This window comes from Podarcis filfolensis (assembly GCF_964270895.1).
Source record: "Podarcis filfolensis genome assembly, chromosome: 9".
NCBI classification, from domain to species: Eukaryota; Metazoa; Chordata; class Lepidosauria; order Squamata; family Lacertidae; genus Podarcis; species Podarcis filfolensis.
The window spans coordinates 34,975,723-34,997,802 of record NC_139610.1 but is presented as its reverse complement, the minus strand read 5'-3'; the positions used below and the strand labels follow the sequence as shown (position 1 = coordinate 34,997,802).

General features: G+C 39.8%; 1 protein-coding gene across 5 annotated transcripts in view; it reads right to left on the bottom strand.

The window, feature by feature from the left end:
* MARCHF1 (membrane associated ring-CH-type finger 1) overlaps positions 1-22,080 on the bottom strand; it is a 114,415-nt gene that overhangs the window by 78,053 nt on the left and 14,282 nt on the right. Inside the window, exon 2 of one of the 5 annotated variants that reach the window (XM_083631343.1) lies at positions 12,022-12,295. The exons of 2 other annotated variants lie outside the window; for them this stretch is intronic. Coding sequence is in view for 1 of the 3 variants with exons in the window: in XM_083631341.1 (XP_083487467.1) it covers positions 11,174-11,183 (10 nt within the window). In the remaining 2 variants the exon portion in view is untranslated. Of the gene's footprint in view, positions 1-11,173; positions 11,195-11,566; positions 11,979-12,021; positions 12,296-22,080 lie in introns of those variants that run through there. 2 more of the 5 variants (XM_083631344.1, XM_083631341.1) reach the window with 2 other exon arrangements.

The following is a 22,080-nucleotide window of genomic DNA, read 5'->3' as shown; positions in this document are numbered from 1 at the left end:
GGGGAAGGGGGGAAAGCACAAGGTTTGGTGAGGGGAGTAGGAGAAGCAACCAATCTGCCACACACTCAAGAAATCACTCTTATTTTAAGTGTGTGCTGACCAGTTTACCCTAACATTTTAAAGAATGTGTGTGCAGTGTATCTCCCCTCCTAAAAGGAGTTTTCCTATTCAGGGTACCAGCCAGGCATTGCTTCCAAGCAGGACTTTCCACTTTTCTTCATCGTCTCACATTCATTTTTTTGTTTTACAACTCTTGTTCTATATTACATGCTGCTTAGCATCCTCATTGGGCTGATCTTTGTGGTTTACCAACTCTGCAACCTTTTGGGTTCTCCCAATCATGCTGATGTCTCCTCATTTTTCACTGGCTGCTATTTTGGCTATAATCCTGGTGTGTGGTATTAGTAATGGGTGACATCCCAGTAAGTCATACAGAGTCTGCTCCTGAGTATGACTAACATTGGGTATCACCCAATTATTTCATCTTTGTTATCTCCACCCAATTAACAATATGATGAAATCTCTGTAGCAACAGCATGATAGTACAGAAAGCAAGTTTATAGATTCCTATAAAATTCAATATTATGTCAGGACATAACTAGTCTCCACCTCCACACACAAAAACACTCTATTCTATTTTTAGAACTCATCTGTCACTAATTCCCACTATATTTACTTCAAGAGAAAATTACCCCTTTGATCCCTGTTCTCTGTAGCAGTTTAGCTAATGCCATACAGCATGTATTTATTCAACAACTTCTAAGTTCAGAGAATTACTAGGAAATGAATGATCTAGAATCAAATACAAGTGCAGCTTTTATTTCAGACAGCTTGACAGAAGTCCTAATTCTTTGACTTGTAGGAGTCCAAAATAATTGGTTTTCATTAACAAATGTTAAATATTTGTTATTGAAACTTGTCATTAGTTAATTTAAAACAGCAGAAACAAGAATTTTACAGAAACTTCCTCAAAGAAAGGTGAAAAGTATTTGGAGAGAACTAAGCGGATGCCTGTCTTTTGTTTATTGCTTTGAACAATTAGATGGAAAATAAAAATTCAAAGTAAAAAAGCTGAAATACACTATTAACCTGGAATACACTATTAACAGGCTTTGGGGGAAATATCTAAAAGTAAAATATCTTGGAATTACAATAATTGTGAAATTACGTTTCCCAATGATGCAAGAAAAAAATGTTTATAAAATGATATATAAATGGTGTGATATATCCTGTAAGATACAAAAAAAAGTATCAAATTGCCACAAATGCAGATGCAGTGCATGTTTGGTGGTACTGAAAAGTTATGCATTAATTCCGGGGAGGGGAAAGGTGGAAATCATTTAGGCAATGATTAATTGGAGAGCTAGAGAAAAGGACAAAAGGAGGATCATAAGGTGTAGCTAGGAAATCTCTTGAAAAAAGCATGGATGCTGATGGCCAAAAAGAAGGAGGGAAACCCACAAAGGTTTATATTAACAACTGTTGCAGAAAAAATGGTATATGATGAACAGTCTGAACAGTCTGCAAGTATGAAGCATGGGCGAGTCATGGAAATAAAAGAACCCCCTTTTAAAACCGAACACATGGTGTAGAGAACAGAAACTACTCTGAAGAAAATATCTTAATGGACATCCTGTCAAAGTTAAAGGTTTAAGGACTTAACCTAAACTTCCTTTATATATTTCAGTATGTCTCATATGTTACTACCAAAGCAAAGGGGAGATTTTTTCAAATACAGTACAGTACATGCATACATATTTAAACCTCCATAAAGCAGACCCACATGTACAATGAATAGAAGTTCATATACAGTACTGTGAAACCTAGACTATTTTCGCCCCTTTTTGTGAAGTTGTTAAATTGACTGCTTTTCACATCATGGTGCAAGAGAGAGAGAGAGAGAGAGAGAGAGAGAGAGAGCACGCAAATGAGAGCCTGAATGCTCCTAAGAACAATTGTGTAAATATTTTACACACACAGCTGATAAGAGCCTAGGCCAGAGAGCATTCTCAGAGAAAGAAGAGTAAGATAGCTGTCCCCATGGATCCTGATATTCTCCCACACAGGGCTCTGATATTCGTACACAAAGAAAGACAGGATGATGCTCCTGAAAGGTCTAGGGGTGAAATTATGCTAAATTCTAGGCAGTACTGTTCCTCAAATACTTGTATAAGAGCTTGCACAGTAAAACAAACAAACAAACAAACAAACAAACAGGTATTACAAGATAATAACAAAATGAGAAAGTATAAACTTTGGATAAAAACTGGCAGCAATAAAAACACAGTTAGTAAAACATAAAAAAGTCATGGAAAATAAAGGCTTGACATTAAAAAAAGATAGAACATAGGTGCTGGGTCACTGTCAGCCTCCCATTGAAGGGCATTGTATACACAGAATACTACCAACTGAGGCAAGACCTAAAACCCTATTCTCAGCCATCACCTGCCTCAATTTCTGATGGCAGGGCCACGCAGGGGAGGACCTCAGATGATGGTCACAATTCACACTGCATGGACAAGCTGGTGTGGAGGCAGGCAAGTATCCTGGTCTCATGCTGTGCAGGGCTTTAATGGCAAGCGCTTTAAAGACAGAACTTTGAATTGCGCTTGGTTAAGAAAAGGACCGGTTTATTATTGATGTGACATAATAAATTACAGAGATTCATTGCACTTCTCACCTCATTAAGAATGCCTTCAGTTCTATTTACATCATGTTCTGCTTTTTAATAAATCTGAACAGCATTCCCTTTACCCAGTTTCAGAGTGTGAGTGTAGTAAAAAGGCTATTTTTATTTGAAAGGGGGGAGGGTTCAGCTTTCAACACTTATTTCAGTGGTTGTAAAGACTGCTTCAGGTATTCTTTTCCGACAGCTGCTGTACTTGCCCCTTTCAACCCTCTGACCTGCTGAATTTATCCATTGTTTAGTGAGAAAACAATGGAGAGAAATGTTAACAGCACACTAAAGTGCAACACTAGAAGGTGCTGAGAGACCTATACATGGTGGGTCATTCCTAGCCAGTTTTTCTATGGTTTGCTTCAGCATGCTTTTAAATAGAAACTAAAGTCACAAGATCTTAATTATGTTCAAATTGTCCGTACTATTTCCCCCCCTCTAATTAAAGATCAATTTAAAATAACAACTTGAAAACCTCAGCTATTATAATCTCATTAAGCTCTTTCCCCTTCTAATTCATTAAAGGGCCTATTTTCTCCTCTAATAATCCTTTTCCTTGCAAATGCTGTTAAAAAATATTCTCAACTACAATGTGTTGATAACAAGCTAACACAGTTACCCCCCTAGAAACGAACATTACATAGTTATTTATAAGAATAGAGAAAATCCCTTTATAGTTTACTTATGTAATGGATACTAGTTATATAGTCGGTCACAGGTAATTACCGGCCTACCACAATAATCACCTGTAAGAGGTTCAATAACTAAAATCCATTTATCCTGAAAAATTTAGACTCCACCATTTGCCATTTCATTCTGTGAGCAATGATTGTGAACTTCAAACTTCATGTGGCATATACATAAATGGCAGATCTAAAAGAAGTTTTTAAAAATACCATCTACATTTTAAATGGAATTTAGATATGGAAGGAACAGGCTATACATGGAGTGTGATGGCATAGTCTTATCCCCTTTCAGCCTCGACCAGATCATATGCTAGTTTGAGTGCAAAGATATACCTTTTATTATCTGTAAAACATTATAGCAAATAATGTATTTAAATTATACCGAGTCCTTGCCTTTCGAAGTCTCACAATGTGAAAGCCAGTTCTGGAACTATAGTTGGATGTTTATGTTTCTCCTTATTGGTACAAAATGTCGAGAAGGGCAAATATTTCAGCTCTGCCTTTTCAAACATTTCTTACAGGAAAATATCAAAATGTAACAAATACTGAAAAACAAATAGAGCAGCATTTTTAAAAGCAACATGCTAAAAGAAGAAAACCTAGGAAATGAACACCATGAAATCACCAGCAGGGGAGAAACACTAAATTAACACCTACCCACCCCTAAAAAAGTTATTTCCCTGGTGCAAAACTGACATCAAGGTAGGTACAAGGTCAGCCCCACTGGGGAGAGTCTTGCCACAGTCAGAGCAAAATCACAGAAAAGGCCTTTTCAACAGGAACTTCTGAATACACATCCAACATCAGTATCACATGAAGGAGAGGGCAGGGCTACAGCTTCCAGTTCCACTCTCCCATCCCCAGCAGCCCTGCCCCCTGCCACCCATACTTAGAGGTTGCAGTAAGGGTCTACATGCCTTCCTGGCTTTCCTCCTTCAGATTTTCACCAAAAGCGTATGGAGCCAGGGATGCGGGACTGCAGATTCAGCCCTCCCTCACATGTTGTCAATCATGTGTGATTAAGAACACTCAAATAGAGCTATGATTATGGCAACACTGATTGTGTAGGTGGGATGGCAGCTGAGAGGATTAAGTAGAAAGTTCAGATTCTGCCGCCCCCCAAAAAAAAAAATTTGGGAAAAACTTACAAATGAGGAAATGGCTCCATACTCTCAATTATCGGCCTTTGACCCAGAGAAGTGTCTCATAACCCCACAGTCCACCAAGTTCTCCATCACACATGATTCTGCATATTATAGGAAAAGTCCTAAGACTTCAGCTAACAGGTACATGAAACAATGTGGGAGGAATTAAACATTGTGTTACTATGATCAGTTCCATCAGTGTGAGCATTTCTGCCTGTCAGACAGAACAATCTTCTCTCTCCTTCCCCCATGCACTGTTCTGAGGGCTATCTCAAGCACCCACCCCAGCCAATTTGGGGGAGCACAAAGCATGTTTTGGGGAAGGCGATGGGGAAAACAATGGTTGCACTATTGGGGCTCCTTGTGGTGGCTCCAACCCTTAGTCAGCCTGATCCTCTAGAAAAGTTTTTCATAAGCAAGTCCCTGCAACTTCAATTGGGGAATTCCAAGCAGCCTTACTTCACCATCTAGATATGAGGTCCATAATTAATTTAGCTAAGGTCAAAGTATAAACTGGTACAACACATAAATAAAACATCCTTGTTTTTTGGTAGTGACGGAGTCCAGTCCCAATACTTTTAGTTGAATCTAAAATACATCGTTGTGTGAGACAAACCGTACAGAATGCATTGCTTATCTGCAAAACAAGTGTTTAAATATTTAAACCAGGATTTGAAGTGTTTAATGCTGCTTACTGATTGTTGGCCCTCTACTTAACGAGAAAAATTTTGACACACAATTTCTATCATAAAGCAATTTGCATATGTTTATAAGAAGAGTCCTTGAATTGCAAGCACCTGACTTAGGAGAGAGACTAATCCCAGGTGACCAATATTCTGTACTACTCTCATGACCTGAAGAATACTTCACACACACCCATATTCATCCTATGAGCTGATTATCATGTATCCTTGCTTGTATGAATTAACTTCCTGGGTTCCTCAGTCAAATGTGAAACATTAGCCAATGTCACTGAAAGACAATCTGCTGGCTAGGATATTTTCCTCGCTTTTCAACTCTTAATCTTTCAAACACAGAGAAGGTTAATATATATATACAGAAGGAATAGTACTATCTTCAAAATAGGCAGCCATCCCAAACAACAACTCTAATTGATTTGAATGCTCCTGTCATAGGGTGCCTCTAAACACCTCCCCATTCTAAGTTTTGGGGGCAAGTTACTGAAATGGTTACCTGCCTTTGCTTGGAGCCATGAAGTGTTTGAGAGATACAGGGAGTAAGCAGAGAGAGGAATTCCTGGCCACCAGTTTGGGTGGACTGGGTCAGCTGATCTTTAAGAAGGTGTCCCCAGATAAAGACTTGTGGCAGGACTTTGATTTGGAATATGGGGCAGGGGATGTAGTGGATTGGTCCAGAGGCAGCAAGAGGAAAAACGATGAGAGAATATTCCCTGTGCGCCACTCAGAAAGTAGATGTGTTCCTAGAGTTGTATCTTAAAGCCCTGTCTGCAGCTACAGAGACCGCTTTGGGACTAGAGTACGAGTCTGAAGTCTCTGATCTACAACCAAAGGGCAGACCAAAGAGAAATTGAAGGGCTCCAAAAAGACAACCTATGGTTTGAAACCCAAAGTAGCTGTTGACAAACTTGGACTGTTGTAGCCCCTTCCAAGTCCCATTGCTGAGCAAGCAGGGACTACAAGTCTCCCAGCAACACTTGCCTGAGAGCAGAATTCACATATGAAGTCCAACAGTCCAGAGGTCAGGAAATCCAAATGATTGCAGAGTCAAGGGTCTAGTCCAGACATCAGGGAATCCAGATAGTCACAGAGTCAAGGGTCCAGGCCAGAGTTAAGTACCCAGCAAGAAACAGCAAGGGAGGGGAAAGAACTGCAGGTGTTGTTACCAGCATCTGACTGCTGCTGAGAGCTCTGCTTAATAAGGCCAGAGCCAGCTGGTTCTCATCAGTGCCTTCTCCTCTGTGAAGGCTGATCAGCTGCAGGTGGAGTCACTCTGCCTTCTTCCCCTTCAGGCTGCTGTTCAGCAGGTGAAGATGACTCCTGGCCTTTTACAAGAGCTTCGTGAAACCATCCAGAGCAGTGGAAGAGGAGCTAGTGGAGTGTGCAGACAGGCAGGCAGACTCCTAGCTACTCTAAGCCAGAGTGAGGAGACATGATTTTTACACACATGCCCCTTGGCTTCGGTGGGGGCCAACCTGCCCCACCCTTTGGTACACTCCTGATCAGTGCCATAGGAGGTACTCGTGGGCGCACTACTGCCAGCAGGTGGCATATTGCAATAACCTGATCTAGACTGGAAAGACTTGAGTTCAAATCACCACTCAGCCGCAAAGCTGAGTAACCTTAGTCTAACTTTATTTCTCATCAGAGTGCATCTCCTGAGAACAAAGGGAGAGCGGTACCAATTAGCTCACTTCTACAGGAATTCTGCACATGCCCCAAGATGGTGTGTGCATTTTGGCTATGCTGGGAGAAAGGAGAGTACTAATGTGGTAAACAGACAGCAAGCCTCCCCAACATGGTGAAGCCATTGCTGACAGCAGTAGGTGACCAGACAAAAACAGGAATTGTTTGAATTTGCTTAATTAAATCCTCAGAGACCAGTGCTACATATTATTCAAAAGATACCTTAAATCCAGCCATTAATCATCCCTTGTGAGTAGATGGATTCCTTCCGGAAAATTTATCCTGCTTTGATTAAAACAAATCATTCATTATTTTATTATTATTATTATTATTATTATTATTATTATTACTACTACTACTACTACTACTATTACTGTGCGTCCCTTGAGAATTCTAAACATGGAGTGAAATTTAAAAATTTCAGCATGGACAGTCATTCGTACCCCCAAGTTGTTCAGCTTTTTGAAACCCCGCCAGAAGGCTGCTTCACACTGCTCTTTTTCATACACTCCAACTCCTGCAATGCTTTGATTAGATCTCATTGGTTCCTATACCCCTGATTCTTGAGCAGGTTTATTACATTTCTATTTCAGATTAGTAAGGCATCCTTTTTCAAGAGGTACTAGCTGGCATCTCCCAAGAGGGAAGTTGTTGTTGTTTTACCCTCTTTCTATTTTTAACAAGGAGGGCTTAAAAGAACCCAAGGGAATACAAGATACAGAAGGCCCATGTTTGGGGTCAGCCGTCCCTTCAGGACCACTACTTTGACAGGCAGAATGATTATCTTAAAACAGCCAATCCCTGTCAGACCTCCATATCCCAGTTGTGATTGTGAAATGGCACACAAGCAGATCTGTTAACAGGGTAACAAGGTATGCTGCCCTGAGGATAAAGACAAAGGATAAAAATGTAATTAATATCCCGGTTTATTTTTTTGTGAAAACTCTTATTTATCCTTACCCTTTTTGTTGCAGAACTAGACCATCTAGACATTTTATTAGCACAAGAAGGGGGGGAATCCCAAAGATTAGAATCAGGATATAGAACCTTTCATGCAAGATTAACTATCCTAAACCTTTCCTGAGTACATAATTTATTTAGTTCTGCAGCTAATGTTACAACAGATATTTGGATGCCTTACTTGTTGTTCCAAGGTCAAAAAGGTAAGTTACTTCTGAGTATATATGCAGACGATTCTGCACATGGCTCAGATTAAATAATATCCTTTAAGACAGGGCTGCTGAAACAGTACTGGGTGGCAGCACCTTAAGCAATCTGGAAAGAGCAGCTAATAGCAATTTTATCTAAAGGACAGATGTGAAATTTGTTCAACAGGTGATGATAGAAGACTTTAAACATTCTGCATGTTTGGGGGGTACAGTGGTACCTCAGGTTACAGACACCTCGGGTTACAAACACCTCGGGAAGTAGTACCTCGGGTTAAGAACTTTACCTCAGGATGAGAACAGAAATCGTGCGGTGGCAGCACAAGGCCCCATTAGCTAAAGTGGTACCTCAGGTTAAGAGTGGTTTAACGTTAAGAACAGACTTCTGGAATGAATTAAGTTCGTAACCAGAAGTACCACTGTATTGTCCTCTTATGTGGGGAATGGGAGAAAACAATGATGTGGTTCGCACAAAAAGCAAAACCATAGTTTAGCAATATTTGTGAACCCAGCAGCTTAACTATGATTTATTAACTATGGTTAAAGAATGCTTGTTAACCAAGGTGTGTAGTTGTTTTTATGAACTTTAGTTAATGTTTACCAGAGCTTATTGTTATTGTGAACCTGGACCTCCTTCTTAACTATGCTTAAGGGAGCTGTCACCACCCAAAAGCTACAGAGCCACAAGTGAAGAGCAACAAAAAATTCAAGCTGCTTTCAAGACTTGGCTGCTCTCATTTGTGCTTTTAATTATTTTGTGGTGTTAGAAACAAAGGTTTAAGTTATCATCTTCCAGGTGCCTCAGCTTTAACTATGGTTAATGTTAACAATGGTTTAGTGTAATGTGCAAACCACCCTTGTTTATTTGTTCTTGCATTGAAAGCCCGCTAGCTGTTCCAGGAAATCATTTCCTTTACCTGGAAATTATATCTGCCATGCATCAAAGGTGGGTCTTTTAGATCTGGCAACCCTTTTCACAAGGGCATGTGAAAGGGGTGTTTTGGGTTCCAGATGTTTGGGACTTGAACTCTCATCAGCTTCAGGCAGCAGAGTTGTAATTCAAAACATCTAGAGAAACATCTGCAAGGCACAGGTTGGTGAAGACTGCTCTACACCATGTATAAATTATAACCTGCTATCATATCCATCTTGCTCATTCTTCCCTTGTGTAACTTCTCACAAATAGAAGATAAGGAACAAAACCTGTCTCTGGTCTATACCATTTCAAAACGTAAGTTGGAAAGGGATGTTACCCTGAATGCTACTCCATATTTTAAAAGAAAACAAAAAACAAAAACAAAACCCTGCATCCTGAATTGGCACAATGCAGAAGAGGTGCCTTATCTAATTGATATAACTAAGCAGGTACTGAAAGTGGCCTGTTTTCAACAGATGCAGCTTGGACACTGAGAAAATTTGGCAGATTTTCAGATTTAAATGGTGCAAGCTGAAAATAGATCAGCGTGGACATGTTGGTTGCACTCTTCAATCAACCATAAGCCATAATTAGTTAGGAAGCCTGCTGCAGTTCTTGGTCCTGTCTTATCTATATACAATATTTATTTAAGCAAATAACAATCTTATTTTGACACTACCTGAGCTATAAGGAAACCTGCTTTTCTGTTTAAATTAGTATGCTATCATTTGTGCAATTTTACATAGACTAGATGACACTAGGGTTTCTGTATCTAAGTCCACTCACCTTTTGTGATGGGTGGTGTTGCGGCCAGGCATCCGGGTCCCTGCAGTGATCCGGCATGGGGGCGGGGAGTTGATGCCCCTCTTGTGCTGACTCTGGCCGTGTCACTGGCACTGGGCGGGTCCACATCTTGTGTGGCCCTGCTGGCCAGTGTCACCAAAGCATGTGGCCATGGGAAATTTCACCACAGCGAAGCCGTGAGGGCTATGACAGGACTATGCTATGGACAAATGTCGGCCGCCATATTGTTGGGGCCAGGTAGGAATTTTTCTACTTGGCAAATTGGCACCAGTCATTTGGTATTCGCCTACCTTGTAGCAATAGTCACAACTTTGAGAGGTTAGGCATTGGGTAAGCCTTTGTTTGGATGGCAAGGTTGTAGCCTCCACCTGCCCCTCCTCATCCTGTTAAAGGGATCTGGGCATGTAGATCCTGTCTGATGCCCAGGCATGGGCTGGGGCCATGCCACAACAGCAATGGGGCCCCTTGGGGTGCCTCTATTTAATGTAAGTCATAAGGCTCCTCCTATTGGTGGTTTACCCTTAGATGGACTCTCTGCAGATGGGCGGGAGTCGATATATAGGTTGGCTTCACCTAAAGCCTAAGACAAACCACTCACATCTGTAACCAATAAAGTTGTGGCTTATTTGATCACATACACCTAAATACTTGTGTCTCTGTGTTCATTAATTACTAGGGAACCGTGGGTCACGGGGCCTTGGCACGCAAGTGATAATTTCTAAAAACCTGAAAACCTGGAAGACATTAAAAAATGATCTCATATTGCTCAAATATCATCTCCTGCCTAATTAGGAAATTCTATCTTACTGAGCCTCAGCATTCACTCACTCAGTGATAAAATCTGCTGTCCAAGGAATTTAAAAGGCATGTATGTCAAAGGTATTTAGGTTTCACACCTAGGAGAATATAGCTGATGACTTTAGAAAAAAGTTTTATAAAACGCTGTAATGATCACCATTTCAATCATATCCTACAAATTATCCCCAAATCACCCACATCTTCTTTAAGAACAAAGTGCTTTAACAGAGTTTAGAAAGAATGATCTGAGTTTAAGAAGGAAAAGGATATACCCTCTTCTTCCTTCTGATAATGCTGTTTAGGATTCAAGATTCACTGGGTGATATCTGATATATATGTACCGAACCTGCCCACTGATTTCAATGAGTCTATGCAAAGCAAACACTGGTTATCACCCATTATTGATTGACTCTTGGGCAGAAAACCCCTACCTGAAACTCAGGATAGGATTCATTAAGCAGAACAGTTTAGAACTTTATATTATTTAAGAGCAATAACTACATTTATAAAAGGAAGAAAAATATTACAACTCAGTAGGTGTCATTATAAAACTAAAAGATAATATATATTGTATCTGTGTTTATTTATGTTACCTACCTTGAGTCATGAGATACAACAACATGAATTGAGAGAACAGAGCATAAATAAATCTACCAAGGCAATAACTATTCTTCTGCCATTTCCTCCTTGGAACAAAAGCCAACCCTATTTCCAAACAAGCACTTGTAGCACTAATCACAGATGACTCACAGTCTCATCTGGTTTTGCACTTAAGCACATAAGAAATTACATTGTCCCAAGCATGTGGGTTAGTGGGAAAACAATTTATTTGCACACATTTTGACCTTTTAAAAAGAGCATTTATGCAAACTGTATTCTCTACGTAAAAGTAAGAAGGCTAGCAAAAACGACTCTTGCAGGTGCATCTTCATATGTATGTATGTATGTATGTATGTATGTATATTCATATGTAAGAATGTAACTACTTACGTTCATAAATAAAACACTGTGTGTGGTTGGGGCATGTGTAACTCCATGAAACAGATGGAAAACCTTGTAGGCCTTTTAATTGTTGTACTCCCTCCAGAATGGTGTTATGCTACTTTTTTCAATAAAAAGTTAGTATGCAGTTTTAATGTTGCATTTTTTCTGGATTGTATTTTATTGATATTTGTAAGCCACCCAAAGAAAAACATAATTGTAGACTGGGGAATTAATATTATAATGAACACATAAGCACATGTGTGACTGTGTATATATTTGTCACAATATTTCAAACCCTCCAAAAGCATAAAACTCTTTTCCAAAATTCCCTGAATCTTTCACTAATCAGGAAAGGAGGGATAATATGATATAGTGAAAAGGTAAGGACTAGACTATTTGAAGAACCATCTTCTCTCCAATGAATATATCCATGTATTATGTCTTTCTTTGTATTCAGAAACCTGTTTAGCTGTTATGTACGGCCACGGTTGTGAAATTCCAGCTGGCACTTTTTCCTATTTTGCCAGGCATTTGGCTTATTTTAATTATTTTCCTGTCATTGTGGTTTCTGTTGATGCTGTTCCTGTTACTTTTAATTGTGTTATTAACTGTATTTAATTGGGTTGTATCCAATGCTGCATGCATCCAGTTCCACTTGCACAACAGGACATCTCCTTCCTAGCCCTGTGAGCTGTCAATATGTCCTCCAACCCTCTGGAGCAGTTTTTGCAGGAGCTGCAGGAAAGAGGAGAGATAGGAAAAATTCCAGTGTGTAAGTGGCAGCAGAGAGGGTGGAACCAGGGTGGGCATGATTAGCTTAGTATACATGAACATATTTTTAAGTCTTGTGGACAAAGGCAGTCTAGAGGGCCAAAATTAAGCCCAGGCAGGAAGAGGTCTACACATAAACTAAAACAGGAGACAACAGAAAGCTTGGTAAGCAAAAACAAAACAACAAACAGGAATAATTTAAAAATACAGGAATAAAGAAACATAGGTATACAAAAATGGGCATGACTATTGTCATAAAGAAGCAGAAGTTTTTAATATTTAGCCAATTTTAATTATAGCATTCTGATATTTCAGCCATTAGTTTATGTATCTTTATATTATAGTATCTATAAATCTAAATTTAAATTTGATAGAACCAGAGAGTGCTTGAACTCAATAGTATGTGCTACAAAGACACTATTAGTTACTGATTTTATGCTTATGCAAATAACATGCTCTCTGAAATGTATTTCTTTTTGCTCTTCAAGCAATGTAGAAGATGAAAAAAAAACCTTTATAAAGCAGCTGGTCCTTATCACTATATATGTAAAACAGTCCTTTATTCTGTAACTGTAGTGCAGAGATTTCAGAAGACTGTTCCAAAATGTATTAATGTAAGCAGTTTAATCTTGTCCCACTGTGGCACTGTCTCCTTTGAAGTGATTTAATCTGAATCACACAAACACAACTTTACATTTTGTTAGAAGTCTTTAATTCTTCAAGCAACATTCATCTGAGTTGATCTAATGAATTATATAACAGGGGAGAGACCAATGTGACCCTTTTTAGTAAAAAGATTTATATCAGTTGTTTATCAATCAACTGTGATGAAATTAGAGGTGGACTGGTGGAGGGTCTTTCATGGCTTTGGGACAGAAAGAGATTTATTCAGTGCAGGAGGGCTGGTTCAGTGGTTCACTATATTGCAAGACAGGACGTGGGTAGCGCTGTGGGTTAAACCACAGAGCCTAGGGCTTGCCGATCAGAAGGTCCCTTCTCCTGCCAACCTAGCAGTTCAAAAGCACGCAGTGCAAGTAGATAAATAGGTACCACTCTGGCAGGAAGGTAAAACGGCGTTTCTGTGCGCTGCTTAGTCATGCTGGCCACATGACCTGGAAGCTGTATGCCGCCTCCCTCGGCCAGTAAACCAAGATGAGCGCCACAACCCCAGAGTTGTCAGCGACTGGACCTAGCGGTCGAGGGTTCCTTTACCTTTACCTTTACACTGCAAGACAAGTCCTGCTTTCTTTTCTTTACATTTTTTTTTAAGCCTTGCCAGGTGCTGATCCCACCCAGCAAAACACTCTTCCCAGTTTTTCTATCTCATTTTCTCCTCTTGTTGGTTCAGACCTCAGTGAAATGACATAGCAAGGAAGAAGAAGCTAGGCAGGAAAACTTGGGAGAAACTCATCCAAAATAACAGGACTAAAGAGTGCTTGGGATACCTCTCTAGATTCATCTGCTATAACAGTGGAGTCAAGGTCTCAGCAGATGCAAGTGGTTTTATCCTCATAATGCTTTGGAATATTTAGATCTGGTTGCTGTAGGCAATTCCAGAGAAATATTTTAATCAGAATTTGCAGTATCATGGAAAAGAGGTGGCCAGGTGATCAGGTTTGTGACACTGAAGCACAGCCCATTACTTCACCTGAGTCTAGAAAACAACCCCACTCCCAGTTTAAAGAACATAACAGAAGTTCAAGTTTCACTACTCATTTTGCTAATCTCATAAAACACTTAAGAAAATCATAATATGCTATTTCCCAAAATGCACAACAACAGCATAAACCAATAGGTAATTATAATTGCTCGTAACAACAGCAGAGAGAAAGTGACATGAATTCCGCTCCCGTCACCAAAGTAAGCAGCATCTCCTCGGGGCATTTCAGCAGGCAAAAGCAATACCAGGTGTCTCTATGTCTCAAAGGGAACAAAATTAGCCCTACTGTGAGATGATATTAGAATGCGTATTATATTAGTATACTAATGGGGATAAAGAGTTGCTTCACCTCCCGGGATAATTATGTGTAATCTAATTTCCTGGAAACAGGTTACTGCACAAACCAATTATAATAGCATCTCCTTTTAAAGAATAACTTGTTCCCTGCAAAATACATTTACACATTTGTTTGCTTGTTGAGGGGGAGAAGAGGAGCAATGTCCCTCCCCCACATGCTGCTGGTAGTGATGAGCATGCCAGTATTAAAAATAACCTCCTGAAATTAGCACCAGATTTATGTGTTATACTGTTCTCCATTTCTAATTAATTCCACAGAACTGTTCTTCATTTCAAAATTTTGTTTTCTCATAATCAAAGCAGAACTGAATCTAATCAGCATTTTATCTTGGAAACTATTGTTATATTAGCAAGTGCTACACTACTGACTTGGGTAGCTCATAAAAGGATAAAAACAGACTGCAAGTGGAACACCACCATCAATTTATGAAAACATTACTATAAAGCCCAAACTTTCCAACTTTTAAATTTCATGATTTATACTGGAAATGTGTTGTTTTTACAAAAAATACATCAATTGATGCCTATTTAGAAGTAGACATCTACTTAGCAGTAAATTTATTTGAGTTCAGTGAGGCTTTGTGATGTTACAATACAGTTAATCCCACCTATGTTCCATTATTATTATTATTATTTAAAAAATTAATATTATGCTTTGACAATATGTAGCAAAAGCCATTATACATCAAACATTCTTGGTTCTCATGAAAAAGAAAGAAAGAAGTGAACTACAAAAGAGGGGGAAAGGAAAGACAAGGAAATGACATATGAAGAGTGGAGAGAGACAGCATAACAAATACTATATAATACTATGAAAAAGTTAAAAGGAAAGGAAGAATGTTGCAATTTACTTTGTCATTCCAGAAACGGAAAAACTGGTATGTTTATTTAGCAAATTATTTGCATTACAAAATCAAGTGGTAAAGTTTACGGTTCTAAACTAACCAGAGCTAATGTGCTCAATTACAGTTAGTAATTTTTAAGAGTCTTCCCTAGCCAAATAAGCTCTCAATAGCTTTTCCTTCCAGATAATTTCCCTGCCCTTCATTCACCCCCCACCACTCACTCACAACCAGAAACAGATGCTGTACAGCAGTTTTCCTCTGCTTCCAGCTCCTCCTGCTGTTTTAACTTCAGATATTTCAAGGACTACTGCCTTGAATTCACTCTCTGGTCACCCTGCTACTTGAAGCCCTCTTGCACTGGACTCTGTTGCCTAATGGATGCTGCATGTGTTGTTGCTCTGCTTTGCTACCAGCTCCAGGTTTTCTTCCAGCAGGGTTCTCTCAGATAACCAGGCTTATTCTTTTCTCTATGCTTCCCCAACCAACAACTGATCTACAGCTAACGGAGCATTTCTCTCCCCCATCTAGAAACTCTGACCAATCATGTTGGAAGATTCAGGCAGAGAGAGAAAAAGTACTTATCAGAAAAGTGTAACATATAACAAAAATTAATCTGCATAAAAGCTGTGCCCCTCAAAGGTCAGTACTGCACCCCTGTGAGGTCTGAGCCTTTGGTGGCTGTCCAATTGACCTAAGGACAGCATAAGCCCTGCCTATCTGCACCACTCCTTTGTGGGAGCAGACTCACCATATATTTCTACAAAGGTATATTGAAGGCACACATCAAAATTTTGTCCATTGTGGTATTTTAGCTTTGGTAATGTCAGGGGCTGGGACTTAGGAGAAATGGTGGGGACCACCCCCCTTCTCCTGAACCTTCCTGAGGATAGGAGGGCAGTATAGATTTAGAACAGTGGTTTGCAGAAGGGCATAGTTCAGAGGCTGCAGAGAGCAGAAGCTGGGAAATATTGGAAGAGGAACAGCAAGAATAAGAAGAAGCAGGGCAGGGGCGTAGGAAGGGGGTACAGGGGTGCAGTCCGACCCGGGTGTCACCCTGAGGGGGGTGACAAAATGGCGGGCGGCACTCACTGCGGGGCTCTGCACTGTCCCCCCGCTGCCTCCCCCCCCAGCTGTCGGGCGGCCGAGGGCTCGCATGCGCCATCAGTATGGGCACTGCGTGTGCGCAGCCAGGCAGTTCACCCTGCACCGGGTGCTGGAGAGGCTTCCTCGGCCACTGTACCAGAGGAGCGGCAGCTGGCAGACTCAGTGTCCTGGAAAAACATTCCTGACCCCCCCCCTCCCATGACCAGGCGGGCATTGAGGGTATTAGAATAGAGAGCTGAGAGGCAAAAAGCTCAGATTAACCATCACAGGAATGACGTTGAATAGGGGAGACGTAGAGGGGTTGGAGCAATGCCATTATTAGGGAAGGCTGCATTCCTTTGTCATTCTCTGTGAATTATTGAATAAATTGCTTGGTAAGAACTTTTATCGTTTCTCTGATTCTGGGCTGCCACCATGGGAGGGATCTGATCCCCCAAAGCCTGACAAGTAAGGCCAGTCTTGTTGATACGAAATACCATGTGCATAGCAGATGGGGTGCAGCATCAGCCTACACAATCTGCACTATGTCACTCTCCTGATGGGTCTTAGAAAGATGCAGGTGAAAGGTCTAGCTTCTGCTACATCTGGCAGCATTTGTTTTGGAATATCAGACATGCAAAGCATATAATCCAGAAAAATTATCAGAGAGAATTTAACACACACACACACACACACACACACACACACACACACACAAGCATATCTTAATTTATGCTTTATTTGGAGCATTTTTTAGGGCAGGGGAATATATCCATGATTAATAAGCTGCACTGAAGTACAATAAGTCTGTTACTTGCACACATTTAGCTTCTGCGCATTCAGCTTTATGCATGTGGCAATAAATAAACAGGGGATGGAAAGGGGTGGGGTTTTGGGGAAAATGATATTGGCAATCCCACCCACCATTGAACCCAATGTGTTTTGACTACATGTGGTTTTGGCTTTAGGCACAATCCCTGAAACGCAATCCCCATGTAAGTTTGTGGACCTCTGTATGTGCCATGCCAGGAAGGTGGGCAACACAGCACAATCCTATTCATGTCTAATCAGAACTAAATTACATTGAGTTCAATGGGATTACTTCCAGCGAAGTGAAATAGGACTGTAGCTTTTAAGCTAATAAATAATAATAACAACAATAATAAACAATACAGTCTTATACTTGTCTGGATCATGAGAGTGCCGTTGCAATGATTACGTTATTTTAGAACTGATCTAATAAGCAGAAAATGAGAGCTCCTCTTATTAACTTGCTGTTACCAAAGCAACATATGTGAGCAGTAGGAGATTCAGAAAGATGCATAATTCTTTCTTACATTGTAATGAGCTAATTAGTTTGTGGCCTTTGCTTTCAATTATTTATTGCTAAAGATTCTGCTCTTACTCTTCCCCAAACATTACACTGTAATTGTATTCCAGTTTTAGGGCTAATTTCATTAAGGAACATGCTTCTGAAAGATCCCACATTTGCCAGTCCTGTCTATTCTCTATTAGTTAAGAAGGATGAGAGATCAGGCTTACGAACACTTCTTCTGACAAATTTATGTGCCTTTAAAAACTATGCAACAAGCTATAACTCAACAGGTGTCATTTTTTTCATAACATGGTGATGCAATGATGATAGATGCTTTATCTACTGGATTTAACATATACGTACTTGTTAAGACTACGTACTTGTCAAGAGTCCTACCAGAAAAAAAGTTGAGCAATCTTATCTAAGTTATGAGTAGCAGGTACTTCAGGACATAAAAACTGGCAAGGTCCTATTAAATAAATTATCATGAATCTAACGGGCCTGATGTTTAAGGGATATGACCAACATGCTCAGATAGGAACTCTTTTGTGTAAGAAGCAAGAAAATCGGGTGAAATCCTATAAACAGGGCAGATTAAATTATAATTTGGTATAAAGAAGCAATTCAACTCCCTCTCCTATTCAACAAAAATTCATGCTCTAGCAGCACTTCAGATAATAGCTTTTGTTCCCAGTGTAAGCATCGACAAATATAGGTAAAAGGGAAATGGTTTTGTCCAATTCCACTTTGTACTCCAGCTCCGTGATCCAAACTCTGTGTCTAGGGGGATGGGAAACCCTTTGAAACAATGTTCAAGGTGGTGGAGGGATAAAGGGGAATGGCAGAAAATTGCCTCCCCTCCTCTTCTATTAGCAGATAACTCCACTGGATCAAAAGCTGTTGATCAAAACCTACAAGCAGGATGACAACACTGGATTTCAGCCACAACAGTGAAGCCGTACTTCTTGCTTCTTACACAAAAGACAGCAATGGAGGAAAACTACTGCTTAGTAGAGCTGTTACATTAGAAGTTTCTTTATTCAAATGTGTGCAAATCTAGGCTGCAAAGCTAAGCACGCCTTTTCTGTTTTCTGCAAGAGCAATGAGTTCTTTTTTAGATATTCCATATATCAGCTTGCTCATTCACTCTTTTCTATCCTCTAAGGCCAAAACATTCAAAGTGAATTTTAAATTCAGTGAATCACGCAATCTTTGAAACTGTTTGGATTAAGTAAAAAAACACTTTCAAAGATTGCAGTATGGGTGCTTGAATGCTCATTTGTTTGATCTCTGGTGCTTTAGTATTCTGTCATTTCTCCATTATGTACTTTGGTATTCATTTGGTTTGTTGTTCCTTTGTTGTTTCTTCAAACAAAACTTGCAGCATCAATGTTGAAAGCTGGTGAAGTAGCGATCTTCTTAGACAAGTTGGATAATTAAATGAAGACCCAAACCAATAAACAGAAACTAATAAAAGCAAGAGATTATATTTCACAAATTTATTAAAGGTACAAATTAAGGACAAAGTATTCATTACTCTGTGTGAATAACTCAAATTAAAGTTGGTTAGTTAATATGCATAGCAGTTCCTTCAATTTACATTTTAACTGTGACTTCTGAAACTGAAATGGGGTTCAACTCCTTAAGAAGTTAAGACTGCGATCCCTAGAAGTCAACAGCATGCACACAACATTCTGAAATTCAATGTAGTAGTTCCCACCATTAAAATGGAAACTCCTTTTTAAGCCTTCTCATGTTTCTAAGCCACTTTGATCCAGCATTGGCAGTTACTGGGCAAAACACACAAGACGCCTCATTTTTTATTTTATTTTAAGAAGGCACTGTTTGAACTTGATAGCATTCAGTTCTCAACCCAGTCAATCCGTGTTGGTTTCCACTATCAGGGAGACTACATCTTTATATGCCTTTTAACATGTCAGTATAACTAGATTCATGATTCAAGTTTTGCTGCTTGAAAGCATTTCACTTTTAAACGGGCCACAGAGAATATAGATTCCTAGGAATCAATGGCAGATGCAGCTATGCTCACTGAAACTATGGCCACACTAGTTTTACACAAGTTTCTGGGCTTTCTATGAAAATCTAAGCTGGGGAAAAATATTTTCTCAATACCTACGGCACACATATTTAATATGGGGGTATATTAAATGATCACCAGAAGCCCCTATGACCCTGTTCTGTTGTATAGCTACACAACCAGTTACCACTGCAACAACATAGCCATGTTTATCAACCAGCAGCATCAACAGCATAACAATAAAAATGAAAATATAGAAATAGTGATAGACATGCCCAGAGCATCCCATGAAACCTTAGCACTATCCACTCACAATTCTGTGGAGCATGTCCCCACAATAGCCATGCACGAAAAGCACAGCTGTGGCTTACCTGCTCTATGATATCACAGCAGGTTAAGAGGCCTGCATAAAGAGAGCATGCAGCACTGCTGTTCAGAGGAAAAGGACAAAGGATGAGATTTGGGAGAGAGAATGGGAATTTCAATCCCCCATTGAAACATTTGAATCTGGCCACTCTACAAAGCAAAGCATATGTTTTGAACTCCAGGTGGAAAAGGAAGTGACAGCAGGATCACTTGAAAAACAGACAGCCTCAGAACCAGACATACAGACAATAAGAGTCTTTATAGCAGGTGTGGGGAATCTTTGGCCTGCCAGACATTGCTGAACTACAACTCCCATCAGCCTTAGCAAGCATGGCCAGAGTTGGAGGACAAGTTCATGATATGCCCCCACCCCCACCCCCACCCACCCCCTTTTTTGTAAACCATTACGGGTTCATTTTACAATCAAGATTTTGTTAAATAAATATTTATGGCACCTTTGATGTATGGAATCATTTACATTATTCTTATATTATTGAACACCTCTTTGATGTAGGGTTGTGGTTCCCCCCATTTTACAGATGGACAAGAGAAGCTAGGAACTTGGCATAATGCTGTCCTTTGCCCCTTTCTCAATTGCTTCCCATTATCCCCACAGTTACCATTTGTCCTAGCAGGAAAAACATACATGTGCACATTATGTTACATCATTGGAACTCATCATAGAGCCAAGCCATTTTAGTATTTTTGCTGGGGATTGGGATAGACTGTATAATCTATAAGGCACTACGAAGGAGCTGTTTAGAGCATTACAGAAGGCAATACTGATGCACTTAAACCCAAAATAGTAACTTAAAATCTAAAGCATTACAACTCATGACATTTTAAAAATGCTTAATGGCAACTTGTACAACAGTTATGGAATTCTTAATTTATAAATACACAGTGTGGCTCTTACACTTTATGAGGAAGCTATAATTTGGAAGCTTTCAGCTTGTATGCTGTGCATAATTTTATACTGCTGTAGCTAATTAACATTTTTAGTGTAATCATCTGTCTTGTTTTTAACTTTAAGTCAAAGAAAGCACAAAATGGAAGTTTTGTGAGTATATACCTAAATTGTGGATGCACTATCCAAGATATTCTTATATACCAATAGGATGGCAAATGAAATAATTTTCCAGACAGCTCAAAACAGATCTATAGTACACCCTGCAATAGAAAGATCTATCAAAGGTCCAGAAATCTCTATAGATGTAGGCTAAAGGGGACTCCAGAGAACAGACAAAAGGTACAAACATCCCCAGACATAGGAAGATAATGGGGACCAATTATTATGCAAAGCATCTACATCTGGATCACGTGCAGGAGACAGTACAGAAATACAGATTTATGACTATAATAAAAAAACTATATTGAAATGAAAAAAGGCAAACCAAATACAGGAGGAAGGAAAGGAACACAAGGCAGGAAGAACATAGAAAAGAACAAAATCTTCTTCTGAATAGCAGCTTCCATGAATCAGCCATGGTTTGTCGAGCAAGTCACAATAAGTCCCTCAGGCAAGCAAAGAAACTGCAGTTGTTTCACCCAAGAACCTTGCAGCCATGAACTAGAATTTCTAGGCAACAGCTAGCCAAGCCAACAAACAAACCCTGAAGAGTGAAGTGGAAATAGTCAGTATTGGATTTTTCTTCCTTCTAAGAGCTTCCTGTACCATCTTAAGTAGATGTAACAATAAGGGAAACTACCTAAAAGTTAAGTTGTGCCTTCAATATGCAGCCTTGCATAGATGTTAGAAAAGTAGTAGAGTGGTCTGTCTACATCTTCCTCCCCTTATAAAGCAGCTGGAATGCAAGGTGAACTGACTTAAGGTAGTGATGACCATGGTAGTGTTGTGCAGGAAAAGGAGCCTGTTGCCGGTCAAAATGATGAGAAAGAGAGCGCAAGATCACTATTTCTGGCAAAGTGAAACCAACAGTCACTTAGTCAAAGGACTGGTTTCATTTTCTAGCTACTCTTGCCTCTGTAGCTTGGAGAGCAGCTGGGGCATGACACCAAAACAAACCAAGGTTAAGTGAAGATCCTAGGTCTGGATAGAACAACAAACCATGGTTAAAATAAGAC